Source organism: Macaca mulatta, chromosome 7, assembly GCF_049350105.2.
Source record: "Macaca mulatta isolate MMU2019108-1 chromosome 7, T2T-MMU8v2.0, whole genome shotgun sequence".
Lineage (NCBI taxonomy): Eukaryota > Metazoa > Chordata > Mammalia > Primates > Cercopithecidae > Macaca > Macaca mulatta.
The window spans coordinates 140,993,292-141,011,692 of NC_133412.1; the positions used below are offsets into that span (position 1 = coordinate 140,993,292).

General features: G+C 41.0%; 2 protein-coding genes across 29 annotated transcripts in view; one reads left to right on the top strand and one right to left on the bottom strand.

The window, feature by feature from the left end:
* ZFYVE26 (zinc finger FYVE-type containing 26) overlaps positions 1–1,321 on the bottom strand; it is a 67,917-nt gene extending 66,596 nt beyond the window's left edge. For 7 of the 8 annotated variants that reach the window (XM_077941191.1, XM_077941190.1, XM_077941189.1 and 4 more), the window contains exons 1-2: positions 1,265–1,321; positions 505–781 (exon numbers count right to left, since the gene is read on the bottom strand). Coding sequence is in view for 5 of the 8 variants with exons in the window: in XM_077941188.1 (XP_077797314.1) it covers positions 505–698 (194 nt within the window). In the remaining 3 variants the exon portion in view is untranslated. Of the gene's footprint in view, positions 1–504; positions 782–874; positions 968–1,264 lie in introns of those variants that run through there. The other variant, XM_077941186.1, reaches the window with a different exon arrangement.
* A 3,002-nt stretch (positions 1,322–4,323) lies between these two features.
* Positions 4,324–18,401, top strand: part of RAD51B (RAD51 paralog B) — an 851,179-nt gene continuing 837,101 nt past the window's right edge. For 11 of the 21 annotated variants that reach the window (XR_013396379.1, XR_013396380.1, XR_001446310.3 and 8 more), the window contains exons 1-5: positions 4,329–4,448; positions 4,712–4,897; positions 7,495–7,580; positions 8,344–8,457; positions 17,700–17,816. Coding sequence is in view for 16 of the 21 variants with exons in the window: in XM_077941270.1 (XP_077797396.1) it covers positions 7,497–7,580; positions 8,344–8,457; positions 17,700–17,816 (315 nt within the window). In the remaining 5 variants the exon portion in view is untranslated. Of the gene's footprint in view, positions 4,449–4,711; positions 4,898–7,494; positions 7,581–8,343; positions 8,458–17,699; positions 17,817–18,401 lie in introns of all 21 variants that reach the window. The other 10 variants (XM_077941284.1, XM_077941271.1, XM_077941274.1 and 7 more) reach the window with 2 other exon arrangements.

Genomic DNA, 18,401 nt, shown 5'->3' on the forward strand with positions numbered 1-18,401 from the left:
AATTTCATGGTTTTGATATTGTACTACAGCTGTATGAGATGTCGCAATTGGGGGAAATGGGGAAAAGGATACACTGGACTCTGTTATTTCTGCAGCTTCTTGTGAGACTATAATTATTTCGAAATAGAAAGTTTTAAGTAAAGCGACAACAATATCTTCAATCTCATAAGCAAGAAGAGAGCAGGGTTTGCTTTTTTGGAGGCAAATAAAATACTTTCCATTGCAGTTCCACCATCTATATTAACGAGGATAAACAAGAAATGGCAGTTTCAGGCACACTTTGGCGGCCAGGCTTACATTCGGTTGCAGATGATAATCTAAAGCCAATATTGACTAAGTAATGGCTGTATACTATAGACGTAAAATTTCAGAGTACATGAAATACACTGTGTCTCTGCTTATTCTTCAGAGGGTAGTTGAGTGGGGGCACATTGACCAATGCCCAGATATTGAACCACGTGTCTCTCACCCTGGGACTGTGTGGTAGGAAAAAAGATCTCTTACCTCAGCAGATTTGGACACACCACCAATGCCTGAAGTATGTCTTCCACCCTCTTTGGGATATCCCCTTGTCCCTCCTGTAGCTGAGGTACACATGCCTGTGCCAGCTCCCATTCTCCCCTCCGCAGGCATTCACAGAAAAATCCAAAAAGCTGCTTCTGCGAAGCAGCTTCCTCTTTTCCAAATGGATGATTCATTTTCCCAGCACGGAGTGCAGGGAGATACAAAGAAATGAGTTATGCCGAACACATTCTCAATGTTCTCATTCGCGGAGTACCTCCTAGAAACAACACACGCCAGTGAGAAGAAACAGAAGGCGCTGTATTAAGACAAAGCAGCAACTACTGGTCCGGCTGGGAAAGGCGGGACTTACTTGCCTAAGTATCGTTTTAAGTTTAATTTCCCACGTTACTTTTTGAAAACACTTTCTCCAAGGGGCGGATGCCATCTCTTTACGCAGATTCCTATATTTAATAATATTAATAGTCATATGTGCCCCGGGCGCAGACCCACAACTCTACGCCCGTATTCCCTACTGAACTTTATGTCCAGTCACTCCAAATCCCCAGGTGGTCGCCTCCTCAAAGATGAGAAATTCAGCAGGAACCTCTCTAGTTTGAGCCCTCTGTTAAGGCAGAGGATTGACGATCAGGAGACAAATCTGTGTCATAAGTGGAAAGCAGTGCGGGGGTGGGCTGCAGGGACGCTCCCTGCGGGGGTCGTGGAGAGGGGCCCCTCCTTCTCAGGGGTGTCTTACACTCACCTGCTCCCGGCGCCCAAAGCAAGAGAGCTCTCAGCGCAGCCATGTTTGAGCCGAGTCAGGTGACAGAACCCATCCGAACCGCGGTGGTGGGGGTGGTGACAAAGTCTGAAAGCCCCACTCCTATTGGCTCAAGGCAGGGAAGATGATAATTAAGTGCCATATTTGTTTGAGTCACGTGACGCCACCTCTCCGGGAGTAGGGAAAGCTAGAAAGCTCGGAAAGAGGAAATCAGCTACCTGGCTGCGGACCATCTCCCTCAATTGTGACAGCTTCGGCGCTCAATACTTTCAGTTCTGCATTCGGCCGAGCAGGTGGCAGGAAGAACTGTGACCCTGGATTTTTTTTTTTCTTCCACTCTCTTATCTCCCTAACATGTGAAGTCAACATTTAGTGAACGCCAGCCAGTGATGGTGTTTTGCCAGGCGCGGGGATACCTGGAGCTAGGAGAACTGGGTTCTCCTCCATTATTATTCCATCTACTGGGCTCTTTTGTTCCGGAACTCTGCGGTCTGAATTTCCATATTCTTCTGCTTCACTCCATTCATTTATTTGCGCATTTACCCTACAACTGTTAATTGAACGGTGTGCTAGGCTTTATCTTATTTTTTTAGAGACAGGGTCTCTCTCTGTCGCTGGAGTGCGGTGGTGTGATCTCGGCTCATTGCAACCTCGAACTTCCTAGATCAAGTAATCCTTCAGCCTCAGCCTTCCTGTAGTAGCTGGAACTACAGGCCTGCGCCACTACACCGGGCTTAGTCCCTATTCTCTAAGTTGAGTAAATGGAGGTCCCTCTTCTCAAGGGAGATGCAGGCCAAAAATTAGGATACAGTGGGCTAAATTATAAGACGGAAGTATGCATAAGAGATCAGAGAGCAAAGAATGAACAAAGGCTTTTTCGCAAACATAATAATCTGAAACCAAGCCTTTTTTTTGAGATGGAGTCTCGCTCTGTTGCCCAGGCTGGAGTTCAGTGGCGCCATCTCGGCTCACTGCAACCTCCGCCTCCCGGGTTTAAGCGATTCTCCTGCCCTCAGCCTCCCGAGGAAGCTGGGATTATAGGCTCCCACCACCACGCCCAGATAATATTTGTGTTTTTAATACAGATGGGGTTTCACCATGTTGGCCAGGCTGGTCTCGAGCTTCTGACCTCAGGTGATCCACCACCTCGGCCTCCCAAAGTGCTGGGATTACAGGCGTGAGCCACCGTCCCCGGCCTGAAACCAACTATTAAAGTAACAGCTTACTAGGTTTCCTCACCACAGCTGCCTTACACCAAGCCTTTTGTTTGGTTTCTTTGGTGTGCTTTAATCACAGACTCAGCTTTCCTCAGTGTGTGTGTTTCAGGTTTAGTAATTTCATTCACCATTTCCCAAACTATTTAATCATCAAAGGGTGGTGAAAAGAGCAAATTAAAACAAACAGAACGTTTTCTTCCAAAAACTCTTCTGTGATTGGTGGATTGTCCTCGATTCTTGAGAAAACTAACATGCCTCTCTGGCCCATTAGGTTTCTTCTTCTTTTTTTTTTTTTTGAGGCAAGGTCTGGCTCCTCCCACCTCAGCCTCCCAAGTGGCTGGAATCACAGGTGCCTGCCACCACATCTAGCTAATTTTTGTATGTTTAGTAGAGACGGGGTTTCGCCATGTTGGCCAGGCTGGTTTCGAAATTCTGAGTTCAAGTGATCTGCCCGCCTCGGCATCCCAAAGTGAAACTGCCTTTGCAAAATTATCACTGAGGAAATTATGACAGTGAAATAAATCAGACCTAACCGACTCTATCTTGCTTCTAACCGTTAAGCTGTCCTTGTTCATTCCGGGGTGTAGACTGAACTAACTTTGGGAAGGAATTCAGTTCATGGTTTGACTCTGAAACAAAACTGATAGCAGCCCTTTCCGAAAAGACCCACTTCTTGCCTGGGGACCAGTCTGCCTTTGCAGGACTAGTACATTAGCTACAAGTTTAGAAATTACAGTTTAGGGGTCATGCAGCCTCTGGCTCCAAGAGTCTGAACCTCCCCAAATTGCTCCTGGGGGTGACGTCACTATTGTAAGCCCTGAGATCAGTGCTTGAGATATTCTGCAGACTCTGCACTTGATGGATCAACTGACACCACTCAGACCAGTAATCTGGCCCATCCAATTTTGCCATCTTACCCACGAACAGAAGACATTAAGAAAACCTCACTTCCGACCCCTTGCGAGTCCATCTCCAACCTGACCAATCAGCACTCCCCACTTCCTAAGCCCCCACCAGCCAAACTATTGGTAAAAACTCCGATCCCCAAATGCTCAGGACAACTGATTTGAGTAATAATAAAACTCCAGTCTTCCGCACAGCTGGCTCTGCGTGAATTACTCTTTCTCCATCGCAATTCCCCTGTCCTGATAAATCGGCTCTGTCTAGGCAGCCGGCAAGGTGAACCCACTGGCGGTTTCAAAAGTGCTGGAATTACAGGCATGAGCCACCGCGCCCGGCCTGTTTTTTGTATTTTTTGTAGAGGTGGAGGGGTGGGGGAGGGTGTCTCACTATGTTGCCCAAGCTGGTCTCGAACTTCTGGGCTCAAGTGATCCTCCCGCCTCGGCCTCCCAAATGGCGGATCACGAGGTCAGGAAATCGAGATCATCCTGGCTAATACGGTGAAACCCCGTGTGTATTTTGTATTTTGTAAAAATACCAAAAATTTGCCAGGCGTGGTGGCGGGCGCCTGTAGTCCCAGCTACTCGGGAGGTTGAGGCAGGAGAATGGCGCGAACCCAGGAGGCGGAGCTTGCAGTGAGCGGAGATCCGGCCACTGCACTCCAGCCTGGGCAACAGAGCGAGACCCCGTCTGGCAAAGAAAAAAAAAGAAAAATTTCCAAACAGGGTGTTCCCTTGCCTCACATTCTCTTTGGTGATGGTCCGCCAACAGATTTTGATAATCACTATTTTGAGGAACTGCTTCAGATTCGATCTGTTAGGCTGATCACAGTATTAACTACAATTCCCAGCAAGCCGCGGACCCAACCTGGGCCTCTGCCGGCCTCTGACTGGATACAATAGGCAGGATGACGACCCAATCAGTACTTCGGTTGTTGCTTTGCGGCGCTTTCCGCGGGGAAACTATAAAGGGTGGGGAAACTTGAAAGTTGGATGCTGCAGACCCGGTACTGGAAAGTTTCATGTGGGGTGCCGTTGTGGGGAAGTGAGGTTCGCTCATTATTTCCTGCTCCTTCCCTAGGCCCGTGGGTGTCGATATTGGGGGAGCGGAGATTTTCTCTTGGGTGCTGGTCACGCCCCCTTAAGACTGTCGGGATCTTCACTAAGAACCCCGCCGTGAATTCCGGGGGTGGGGGCGGCTTCGGGCCTTCTTTTGGTGGGGAATGCTTGGAAGCTGCTCATTGTTGGAAAAAGCTCTTTTTAGGGGATTCCGGGTGATGTTTCCGCCTGTTGATGCCCATCTTCCTCCCCAGCCCCTTCCCGCTTCAGGTAGCCTGTCATTAGGGGAAGTTGAGGGACTGTCCCACTTCAGGTGGTGTTGGAGACCGTGGAATCTGGAGTCCGGTCCCTGGATTCGAATGCGAGCTTCACACCAATTGTCAGCTGTTTAACTTTGCCCAAGTTTCTCAACTCGGTGCCTCGGTATCCTGTAAAGTAAGGTAAAATATCCGAAGCCTTTGGAACAGTGTGGCACATAAAAAGGACTCAATAAATATTAGCTAATATTGTTCCTCAACAGTTGTCGTTGAACATCTAACATGAAGAATTTTCTTTTCTTGGTGATGAGGAGGACAGGGTTCATTCTCCAGGGTTGACCGTCTCCCCTCAAGTGCAACACACATACGTGCGTTCACGCACACATACACCGCAGGAATTTACGTGCTCCGGTGGAGGAAACTCGCAAACCATAATAATACTTTGATAAGATTATCAAATAGATAATGTACGAAGTTGAGGAGAACTTTGGAGAGGAAAAGACTTGATCCTGGGGAAGGTTTTGTGGAGGGAAGTCAGGGAGACAGGATGACAATTGCGTGACCTACCAATACACATACCATATGACTGGAGGGCAGATCATGTGAGAGTCATTATGATGATTGCTGACCTTAAGTACTATATGCCAGGCACTCCCCGAGTGCTTTAAGCTCCACTACAGTCATATGCCGTGGTAAATTCATATGACTGTAAAACAATGGTTTTAAGGAAATTAAGACACTGAGAGGTGAAGTAACTGCCAGGAAGGACAGGAACTGAACCTTGCAATGTGATGTATGAGTGAGAAGGAAGTGAGGGACCAATTTTTGATGTTTTTCTATGTGATCCTAAGAAGTTAGGAATATATCCGGTGGTCTACCAATCCCATGGGAAGTGTTAAAGGATAGTGTCTTTTTAGGAAGCTACTCAGGGCAGGATTGTGACACTGATATGACTTTTGCAGGCGAATTTGGGGCTTCTTCCTGTCTGCTCCCATAGCACTTTTAAATAGCAATTGCGATACTTACTGCATGACTGTAGTTATTTGTGTGTACCTCTCTTTTCATCTCTTAACTATGAGTATTCAAAGGGGAGGTGATATGCTTAAATTATTCTTGTACCCCAGAGCTCAGCAGGGTGTGTATTTAAATGCCTGTGGAAGGAGCCAATTAAGGAACAAATGAATGGAGTGGCCAGAAACAATATGCAATAGTCCAGGCAAGCGATGGGAGTGGCCCTATTAAGGCAGAGATAGCAGAATTGGTTGTTGTTAAAGTCCCTGTAGTTTAGAATTTATAGCTTTTTGTTTGTTTGTTTGTCTTTTGTTTTTGATAGGGTCTCAGTCTGTTCCCCAGGCTAGAGTGCAGTGGCGTGATCAAAGCAGCCTCGACCTCCTGGGCTCAGATGGTCCTCTCATCTCAGCCTCCTGAGTAGCTAGGACTACTACAGTTGTGCGGCACAACGCCCAGCTAATTTTTGTATTTTTTGTAGAGACAGGTTCTCTCTATGTCGCACAGGCTGGTCTCAAACTCCTGGGCTCAAGCAATTTGCCTGTCTTGTCCTCCCAAAGTGCTGGGATTATAGGCGTGAGCCGCCTTGTGTGGCCCATAGTTCTTTTCTTTCTTTCCTTTTTTTAAAAAATTGAATTGATCAGTCTAAATGGTGTGATTACCTGAAACTACCTGATCTGAAAAGACACTAGGCAATGTTATAGCAGGTATCACTTGGTTTTCTATTGGGGGAAACAAGTCAATGCTAACAAATTCCCATAGAGAGAAATGAGGAGGATGTATTTTGTGTTTGTGAGAAGTGTGTGTGTATGTATTTTGTGTGTGTGTGTGTGTGTGTGTGTGAGAAAGAGAGAGATAGAGATTGATTCAATCTGATTTAGATAATTTAGGTGTTAAATAGAAATTTGGGCCATGGTATTGGAAATAAACAAACATGTACATTCTCAGTACATGTACATTCTCAGTCATATATTTTCATTCCAAAATGTTACTTCTTTTCTGATAACTATATTGCTTTATTCCTTGGATTTATTCCTTTCCTCTGGAAAGAACTGAAAAATGTGTATCTACCATCTCAATGAGATATATAGCTTCTCCTTTGTATGAATTAAGAGACTCACAGTAATTCTTTTTTAATTCTCTGAAGATAAATCTTTCATGAGCCTCATTTACCCCTAGCAAGGTACAATAGTGAAATTTAACTGCATGTGAGAATATAAGCAGCTAGTGTTAATATAGAACATTTTGGCCCAGGCCCGTTCGCTTATGCCTGTAATCTCAGCACTTTAGGAGGTCAGCATGGGAGGATCACTTGAGCCCAGGAGTTCGAGACCAGCTTGGACAACATGGCAAAACCCTGTCTCTACAAAAATTGGGCGGGCATGGTGGCGACCTTGTCTCTACAAAAAATACAAAAATTAGCCATATCCAAATAAAATTTATACATGCATTGAACATTTTAAGATGCTCTACAAATGTGAAGTGGTACTATATTCATGTAGTAAATATCGAATAATTGTGTGAAATTATATTTGAGGTTGCCTTGTTTTTCTGTGTGCCTGTTTGATAAAAAATTGTCTCTCATATTTAAAACATTTAAAAAGATTCTATAGCATTCCTTTATCAGTAATATTTTTAACACAGTATGTTTCATTTTGCATATGGAGAAACTTGAGGAATTTTTAATTTTGTTTTGGATAGCCTATTCACTATTACTTATGTTATATTCTATTTTTTTTTCATGGTTCTTCTTTTCTTTGCTGGATCTGGAGGCATGGGTAGCAAGAAACTAAAACGAGTGGGTTTATCACAAGAGCTGTGTGACCGTCTGAGTAGACATCAGATCCTTACCTGTCAGGTAAATTTTATTTAAAATTTTTATTGAGAAGTTTTATGCACAAGTTAACTTTATACCTTAATACTTCTTAAACTTGAAATATGAAAATGTAGGCTTACAAAATAAAAAAGATAAATGATGGTGCTTTTCCATAGGCTAATTGTAAATATCAAGCTTCCTTGGGTGCATTTCCAATTGCGATTTCATTTACCCAAATTTAGTATTTTTGCATTTTGAGGGGAGAGTGGTCATGGCATAAGGTGAAGTAACAGCTTTGCTATTTATTTGTAGTTACATGAGAAATAGGACTGAAATGAGGAGATACTATTCAAAATACATAATTTCTCTTAAAAGCAAAAGAAATTAATAGACCATTTTCTTATTGATGGAGTATGCGAAATATATAGAGCAGATCTTGCATTTTTAAGCAAGGTAGTGAAGCAAATCCTCCTTAGCAGGGTAAATAAGATTTAAAGGTTTTGGTTGGTTGTTTTTGTTCTTTGTTGTTTTTGAGACTAGGTTCTCATGTTGCCCTAGCTGGTCTTGAACTCCTGGACTTAAGCAATCCTCCAGCCTCAACTCCCAGGTAGCTGGGATTACAGGCACACACCACTGTGCCTGGCTAGATTTAAGGTTTTATCTTACTATAATGAATGTATAAATCTTTGATCTGCAATAAATTATACTTTTGCCTACATAAGCAGTATCAATTGAAGGTTTCCTTTTAACTCTAATATCTTTGTTACACATATGTGTTTAAAATACTCTCTTTATGTTTCTTTAGGACTTTTTATGTCTTTCCCCACTGGAGCTTATGAAGATGACTGGTCTGAGTTATCGAGGTGTCCATGAACTTCTACGTATGGTCAGCAGGGCCTGTGCCCCAAAGATGCAAACGGTATATTTATATTTTATTATGATTTGATTATGAATGATTCCTCATCTCATTAAACATGCTTTTTTAGGGATGAGGCACATGCAGAAATAGAGATGAGTACCTCAAAAATATTAAGTTTTCTACCATAGAAGTTAGTTCTCTAAGGAAAACACATGTGAAGCAAATATTTTTTTCTTTTTTGAGACACTCTGTTGCCCAGGCTGGAGTGCAGTTGCACAATCTCGGCTCTCTCCAGCCTCTGCTTTCTGGGTTCAAGTGATTCTCCTGCCTCAGCCTTCTGAGTAGCTGAGATTACAGGCACGGTACTACCATGCCAGCTAATAGTAGAGATGGGTTTTCACCTTGTTGGCCAGGCTGGTCTCAAACTTCTGACCTCAAGTGATCTGCTCACCTTGGCCTCCCAAAGTGCTAGGATTACAGGCGTGAGCCACTGTGCCTGGCCTATATGTGAAAAATTTATGTAGTTTATAAACTCATGGGAGACAGTTTCCAAATAAGGGAATTAGGGAGCAACAGAAAGTTTTTACTTTTTTTCTGTAGCCAATAGCTGTAGTTCCAAAGGTCATCTTTCTCTGATTGATTAGGTAGTATTTGAGGGCCTCGTAGTTAAATTATAATCTTAATTTTAGAATGCCCCTTTCTTTGATATACTGACCTTTACCATCATCACTTGCTCTAGATCATAAAGTACACATAATTGTACTTATACTTGCTTATTGATTGAATAAGAGGTAATTAAAAATGTATCCTTTACTCTTAAGAAAATTTGAAGTCTTTTACAAAAGCCCTCATCAAATTGTACATTTTTTCAGACTTTTTGTGTCATGACTGTAGCTTAGCTTTTCAAATTATAGATTTGAAACATGATAGAAATATCTTGTTTTCCCACAGTAAGAGTTTCCTAAAATTCTGTTCAGTGTTTTGCAAATGTATTTATTTATGTGGACTGTAAGTTACTTACCTCACTACCTTATATTGAAATTTACTGAACACTGAACAATGAAGTACAATTCTCTGAAGAAGGGGAGAAGGAAGGAATGTTAGTGTCATTTGAAACTTCTAAAAACAATGAACAGATATTTGAACAACAGATATTTTCTTTCTTTCTTTCTTTCTTTCTTTCTTTTTGTTTTTTCTTTTTCTTTTTTTTTTTTGAGATGAGGTCTGGCTCTATTGCTCTGGCTGGAGTCTAGTGGTGTGATCTTGGCTCACTGCAACCTCCACCTTCTGGGCTCAAGCCATCTTCCCACCTCAGCCTCCTGAGTGGCTGGGACTACAGGTGCACACCATCATGCCTGACTAAGTTTTGTGTTTTTTGTAGAGATGTGGTTTTGCCACATAGCCTAGACTGTTCTTGAACTTATGAGCTCAAGTGATCCTCCCGCCTTAGCCTTCCCAAGTGCTGGGATTACAGGCATCAGCCACCGTGCCCGGCTGAACAACAAATATTTTCTTTTGTTCAGATTTAGCTTGTGATCTGAGGAAAATATTTTAAAGGCAGGGTAGTCAGAAGGAGAATCAGAATTGGAGTTAGAAATTGGCATTAGTCTTAGCTTTATCATTGATTTCATTGCTTTGAACAGCTTTCTTTGTTTTATGGGAGAAAACAGAAGTTAAAATACTGTGCAATGATTCTGTGACTAGATTCAAATTAACTTGTTACTATTTTGAAGGTTGTAAAGCACCAGAAAATCTTTAATTTGTCATCTGTCATTCTAATTGATCAATATCCATGGCATATTTCCAGTTAATAATTAAATAAGAGAGCATGGTCCCAAAATTCAACTTTAATTTCTACTTCCATCACTACCTTCAGCTGCCATCTTAATACAATTCCAAATACAGTTCAAGAAGCCATCTTTCTCCTGTGGTTTATGTTCATTCTTGTAGCATTCCTTATATTTCAGCACTGCCTTAAACATTGGCTTAGTTTTTTTTTTTTTCCCCCAACTTTTATTGTAAGTTCCGGGGTACATGTGCAGGATGCGCAGGTTTGTTACATAGGTAAACGTGTGCCATGGTGGTTTGCTGTACAAATCATCCTGTCACCTAGGTATTAAGTTCAGCATCCATTAGCTATTTTTCCTGAAGCTCTCCCTTTCCCCGACAACCTCCAACAGGCCCCAGTGTGTGTTGTTCCCTTCCATGTGTCCATGTGTTCTTATTGTTCAACTCCTGCTTATAAGTGAGAACACACAGTGTTTGGTTTTCTTTTCCTGCATTAGTTTGCTGAGAATGATGACTTCCAGCTCCATCCATGTCCCTGCAAAGGACATAATCTCATTCCTTTTTATGGCTGCATAGTATTCCTTTGTGTATGTGTATCACATTTTCTTTATTCAGTCTATCATTGATGGGCATTTGGGTTGATTTCATGTCTTTGCTATTGTGAATAGTGCTGCAATGAACATATGTGTGCATGTATATTTATAATAGAATGATTTATATTCCTTTGTGTATATACCCAGTAATGGCATTGCTGGGTCAAATGGTATTTCTGCCTCTAGGTCTTTGAGGAATTGCCACACTGTCTTCCACGATGGTTGAATTAATTTACACTCCCACCAACAGTGTAAAAGCATTCCTATTTCTCTGCAAGCTTGCCAGCATTTGTTGTTTCTTGACTTTTTAGTAATTGCCATTCTGATTGGTGTGAGATGGTATCTCATTGTGGTTTTGTTGTGCATTTCTCTAATGATCAGTGATGTTGAGCTTTTTTTTTATATGTTTGTTGGCCGCATGAATGTCTTCTTTTGAGAAGTATCTGTTCATGTCCTTAGTGCACTTTTTAATGGGTTTTTTGTTTTTTCTTGTAAATTTGTTTAAGTTCCTTGTAGAGTTTGAATATTAGATCTTTGTAGAATGGATAGATTGAAAAAATTTTCTCCCATTTTCTACCATGGTAGTTTCTTTTGCGATGCAGAAGTTCTTTAGTTTAATTAGATCCCATTTGTCAATTTTGCTTTTGTTCCAATTGCTTTTGGCATTTTCATCATGAAATCTTTACTTGTGTCTATGTTCTGAATGGTATTGCTTAGATTTTCTTCTAGGTTTTGGGTTTTTTCTGTAGTTTTGGGTTTTACATTTAAGTCTATAATCCATCTTGAGTCAATTTTTGTGTAAAGTGTAAGGAAGGGGTCCAGTTTCAGTTTCATGCATATGGCTAACCGGTTCTCCCAGCATCATTTGTTAAATAGGGAATCCTTTCCCCATTGCTTGTTTTTGTCAGGTTTGTTGAAGACCAGATGGTTGTAGGTGTGTGGTCTTATTTCTGAGTTCTTTGTTCTGTTGCATTGGTCTATGTGTCTGTTTTTGTATCAGTACCAAGCTGTTTTGATTACTAGAGCCTTGTAGTATAGTTTGAAGTTGGGTAGCGTGATGCCTGCAGCTTCATTCTTTTTGCTTCAGATTGTCTTGGCTATACAGGCTCCTTTTTGGTTTTGTGTGAATTTAAAATAGTTTTTTAAAATTCTGCAAAGAATGTCAATGGTAGTTTAATGGGAATAGCATTGAATCTATAAATTACTTTGGGCAATATGGCCATTTTCATGATATTAATTCTTCCTATCCATGAGATCCATGAGCATGGAATGTTTTTCTGTTAGTTTGTGTCCTCTCTGATTTCTTGGAGCAGTGGTTTGTAGTTCTCCTTGAAGAGGTCCTTCATGTCCCTTGTTAGCTGTATTGCTAGGTATTTTATTTTCTTTGTAGCAATTGTCAATGGGAGTTCATTCATAATTTGGCTCTCTGCTTGCCTGTTATTCGTCCATTGGCTTAGTTTTAGTTCATTTCTTCAGGAAATTTTTTTGCTCATTTATTCAATCATTTATTCTTTTGACCTGTATTTACTGAATGTCAAGTATGTATTAGGTACTTTGTCAGGCACTGGGGATGTCATGGTGAACAAGTTTATACAGTTCCAGCCCTTTTGTAGTTTACAGTCTAGTGGGGGAAGCCAGACATTAAAATATTAATTCAGAAATAATTAGTTAATTATAATAGTGCTAAATCCTATGAAGGAAAGGCATAAGGGGCTTTGAAACTTTATAATAAGGGACACTACTTAGTTTGGGGGTCAGGAGGGCCCTTCCAAGGAAGCAGTACTTTAGCTAAAACATGGAAGATGAATAGGTGAGAGATAGGCAAAGGAGTTGGGAAGCGAGATGGGCAGGGAAGAGTTATTGGACACTGGCTATAACAGATGCAAAGGCCCTGGGAAGAGAAGGAGAATGGGGCTTGCACGAGTGGGACATAACAGCAAAGAAGAGAGTGGTAGGAGATGAAGCCAGAGAAGTAAGCAGGAGTCAGATTATTAGGGCTTTGCACGCCAAGTTAAGGATTTTGGACTTCATTCTGAGAGCAATGGAAACTCATAAGAAGGGTATACTGTAATATGTGTTTTAAAAAGATCAGTCTTGGATGTGGACAAGTGATTGAAAAGGAGGAAGAAAATATTCATGAAGATTAGTTACGTACCTATTACTGTGTTCCAGACCAAAAGTGATGGTGACTTGTATTATTAATGCAGAGGTTATAGTGTTGATTAATATGAGAGATATTTAGGAAGGATAATTTTTTTTTGTTTGTTTTTGAGACAGAGTCTCACTCTGTTGTCCAGGTTGGAGTGCAGTGGTGCAATCTCGGCTCACTCCAACCTCTGCCTTCTGGTTCCGGCAATTCTTGTGCCTAAGCCTCCTCAGTAGCTGGGACTACAGACATGCACCATCACACATGGCTAATTTTTGTATTTTTAGTAGAGATGGGGTTTTGCTGTTGGCCAGGCGGGTCTCGAACTGCTGGCCTCAAGCAATCCACCTGCCTCAGCCTCCCAATATGCTGGGATTACAGATGTGAGCCACTGTGCTCAGCCTAGGAGAGAATATTAATGGGATTTGGTAATTGTTTGGCTGAGATGGTAGTGACGTACAGAAAAGTGTCAGAGATGATTCCCTGACTTTTGCTTTGAGAAACTGAGTGGTACCATTTCCTGAGATCAGGAGTACTGGAAGAAGAGCAGGTTTGAGGGAGGCGGATCATACATTCAATTTAGTACTTGTGTAAATTTTTTTTTTTTTTTTTTTTTGAGATGAAGTTTTGCTCTTGTCGCCCAGGCTGGAGTGCAATGGCAAGATCTCGGCTCAGGCTCCCAGGTTCAAGTGATTCTCCTGCCTTAGCCTCCTCAGTAGCTGGGATTACAGGCACCCAACACCATGCCCGGTTAATTTTTTATATTTTTAGTAGAGACAAAGTTTCAGCGTGGTGGCCAGGCTGGTCTCGAACTCGTGACCTCAGGTGATCCACCTGCCTCAGCCTCCCAAAGTGCCGTGATTACAGGCATGAACCACCGCACCGTCCAGTACTTGTCTGATTTAAGATGCTTATAAAACATATTGTGAAGACGGGAAGTAGGCAGTTAAATATATGGACCTGGACCTTGAAGGCGAGGCATGCACGTGGGAGTCATTGGTGTAAATATGATAGCTGAAGCTATCGGAATGGATGAGTGATTGCCTATAAAGTGCATACAGTAAGACGATAAGTGTACTTAAGCCTGAAACCTGAGTGATGCCAACAGTTACAGGTCAGATTAGACGATAATGAGTCTGAGAAGAAGCAGCCACCAAAGTAGAAGAAAAACTGGTAGTGTCATATCACAAAACTCGTCTTTGTCTCATTTATATACATACTACTTCTCTGAAGTTTTGTTCTGTTAGTTAATTTTATTCTTTTTTTAAGACGAAGTTTTGCTCTTGTTGCCCAGGCTGGAGTGCAATGGCACAATCTTGGCTCACCACAACCTCCGCCTCCCGGGTTCAAGCGATTCTTCTGCCTCAGCCTCCTAAGTAACTGGGATTACAGGCGTGTGCTACCACGCCCAGCTATTTTTTTCTTTTGTATTTTTAGTAGAGATGGGGTTTCTCCATGTTGGTCAGGCTGGTCTCAAACTCCGGACCTCAGGCCGAGATCCACCCACCTTGGCCTCCCAAAGTGCTGGGATTACAGGTGTGAGCCACCGCACCCAGCCAATTATTTTTTTTTTGACTTACCAAATCTATTATTCTAGAAATTACACTTAAAATTGCAAATGAAGTACTTTAATTTGGACAGATTGGGCTGCCTTTGCATGTTTGAGAAAGTATCCTCACATGCATCCACATTGCCTGATGATAGATTATAGACAAAAATGTGTATGTAAGGATGCCTACTGAAATATTTTTTATATCAAAACATTGGAAACAATAATAATAGTAAGGAAGGAGATAAATTATATTACATTTATGTTAAGGAATATTATGTAGGCACTAAAATCTTTGAAAAATTTTTATTTATTTATTTTTATAGAGATGAGGTCTTGCTATGATGCCCAGGCTGATCTTGAAATTCTGGCTTCAAGTGATCCTCCTGCTTTAGCCTCCCAAAGTGCTGGGATTACAGGCATGAGCAACCATGACCAGCCAAGAATTTGTAATAACAGGAGAAATGCCCAGGACATAAATGCTTAGTGAAAAAAGCAGGCTACGAAATTGTATATAGTATACATGCTAATTTTATAAAAATGAACGTTATAAAGGTATTTGGCATATATTGTTAATAATGGTTATCTTAGGATTGTGGAATTTTTTACTGACTTCTGTTTTCTTTAACTTTTTTCTTCTTTCCAAATTTGCTTTAGGTAAGTTATGTTCTTTAATTAGGAAAAAAGCAGCAATGGTTCTTGTTTGTCCCCTTGTGGTAATATCTGGCAAATCTCTCAGTCTCAGTTTTTTTACCCTTTGTGAAATGGAGATAATTATACCTGTGTGTAAATGAAATAATGTACGTGAAGTACTTAATACAGCACATCTACTGATGTGCAACAAATGCTCTTTACCTGCCTATCCTTGCCTTTTCCTTACTGTTCATGATTCCTGAATCACAGCAGTATCTAAGAGGAGCTGATGTTATTTGCTCCATATCCTAGCATAGCGACTGGACAGTGCCCTGGAGCAGGCAAAGCTAAACTGAAATGTACAGCAGACCATTAACAAACGGAGGTTGTCAAAAGCCTTTAAAATAATAAAAGGAACATTAGAAAATGAACATCTTTTAAAAATCAGGTAAAATTTTAATATCCCGGAATATTAATAAAAGTAATTTAAAAAACAATTTTCCTTATAGAGTATTAACTTTTGTAGCTCTAAATACATCAGAATGATCAAAACCAACACATAAAATCACCAGAATTCTTTGTATAATTTCTTGTGGACAAACACCAAGGATAATAAAGGAGAATTTTGGGCCAGGTGCAGTGGCTCACACCTGTAATTCCAGCACTTTGGGAAGCCGAGGTGGGCAGGCCACTTGAGGGTGGGAGTTTGAGGCCAGTCTGGTCAACATGGCAAAACCCAGTCTCTGCTAAAAATAAAAAAATTAGCTGGGTGTGGTGGCAGGCGCCTGTAATCCCAGCTACTTGGGAGGCTGAAGCAGGAGAATCGCTTGAACCCAGGAAGTGGGGTTGTAGTGAGCTGAGATCGCATCACTGTACTCCAGCCCGGGTGACAGAGTGAGACTCTGTCTTGAACAAAAAAAAGGAGAATTTCAGAATTTTATAATATCGGAAAAACTTCAGATAAGTAGTGTTTCTCCCCTTGTTCGCAGGGAATATGTTTCAAGACCCTCAGTGGATGTTTGAAAATTTGGATAGTACCAAACTATATATATACTACGTTTTTTGGATCTGATAACTGAGATGGCTACTGACTAACAGGCAGGGAGTGTCTATAGTGCGTATACACTTGGCAGAGGGATGATTCACATCCAAGTGGGATCATGTGAGATTTCACCATGCTACTCAGAGCTGTGTGCAATTTAAAACTTATGAATTATTTCTGGAATTATCCATTTAATATTTTCAGATCAATGTTGACCATGGGTAACTGAAACATGGGAAGTGAAACCGTGGATAAAGGGGTACTGTCGTACTGTGTACCTGGCTTTCAATAAAGTTGCTAGTACCAAAAGTTTTTATCTCCACTACTATTACCTTCTTCTAGCTACCATTATTTTTCTTTGGAATGATTATAATGTCTTCCTGACAGATCTCCCAGTTTCAAGCTGTTCTTCACAAACTAATCTGAGTATGTCTTTGAAATTATAATTTGTTGTATTAGTTTCCTGTGGCAGTTCTAATACAAATCATACCCTGGGTGGCTTCAGACAACAGAAATTTATCCTCTTACAGTTTTGGAGTTCAGAGGTTCAAAATTAAGGTGTAGGCAGAGCTGCGTTCTCTCCAGAGGTTCTAGGGGATTATCAGTTCCTTGCCTCTTTCAGCTTTTGGTGGCCATTAGCATTCCTTGGCTTGTGGCTGCTTCTCTCTTCACATAACCTTTTCCTGTGTGTATTGAATTCCCTCTGCCTCTCTCTTATGAGTGAGGGTATTTAGGGTCCATCTGGATAATCCATGATTATCCCTTCATCTCAAGGTCTTTAACAATCAAATCTGCAAACACCCATTTTGCAAATAAGGTAATATTCACAGACAGGTTCTGGAGATTTGATTTGGATATCCAGGGGTGGGGGTGGGGGGTCATTTCTCAGCCTTCCACACCTTCCTTCACACTGTTCTTCACAAATGAACCTGAGTTTGAAATGATGACTTGATCACGTCACTCCTTTTTGCATCTTCAACAGAGCTGTTCATGGTTAGGCCCCTGCTTACTTATCTAGCCTCATTGCTTGCTGTACTGCACCCACACTCCATCTTTTAGCCATTCTAAATGAACTGTATATTTTACAGTTTGTGTTAGTCCCTGTTTCCTCTCTTGCTTCTTGACCTTTCTTTGTACATTCTGCCCTCTTTGGCAGGAATAGTCACATTTCCCTTGCTTACCTAATAGCTCTTTCAGATTTTAGCACAGACATCCAGCAATTCCATTGTTTCCAAAATCTATATCAGTTATACTTTCCCTATTACATTATCTCTTATTAATTGTGTTGTAATTGCCTGGTTTCTAGTCCTAATTTCATAGTCTCTGGTTGACTTCATAAGACTGTGAGGGCAGCGTCTCTCTCTGTTTTGTCATATCCCCATAATCTAGCACAGACCCTGGCACAGAGTAAATATTTGTTGAACAAATAAATAATAGAAGGGAAAAGGGTGGATTAGGGTTAAAGTTGCTAAAATTTAGAAAATTAGAGTTGGTTTATGTTTTTGAATAGATATAAAGGTTGAAAAAAAACTTAATCATTTTCTTGTTCAGGCTTATGAGATAAAAGCACAAAGGTCTGCTGATTTCTCACCAGCATTCTTATCTACTACCCTTTCTGCTTTGGACGAAGCCCTGCACGGTGGTGTGGCTTGTGGATCCCTCACAGAGGTAAAGGAAAAATTTTTCATACCTTCTTCCATTGACCTATAATCTTCAGAGCCAGGGAAAAAGTTTAGTTAAAAAACATAAATTATTTCTTGAACAGTAATCTGATTTAAATTATAAGTACTTCAAGGATATGGTTCTCCACACAGTGCTTAGTGTGGTTGCTCTGCAAACAGAGGGGTTAAAAACAAAATCCTTGCTGACTGATTAAAATCTACTTAGGTTGCTGTTTCATTGAATTAACTTAGGAAGTGATAAATATTGCTGGGTGTGTTTATATATGTGTTTTATATATATGATACATACACATATGTTATATATACCTGCATACATATATGTATGTTATATGTACACACATATACACATGTCACATACATGTAATATATACATGCATGCCATATGTAATATGTATGCACATAAATAACATTATGTATTATATCTATATGATTATATCATGCCTGTAATCCCAGCACTTTGAGCAACAACGCAAGACCCCATCTTTACCAAAAAAAAAAAAAAAAAACAAAAACCATTTAGCCGTATGTGGTGGTGCATGCATATGGTCCGAGCTACTCAGGAGGCTGACCT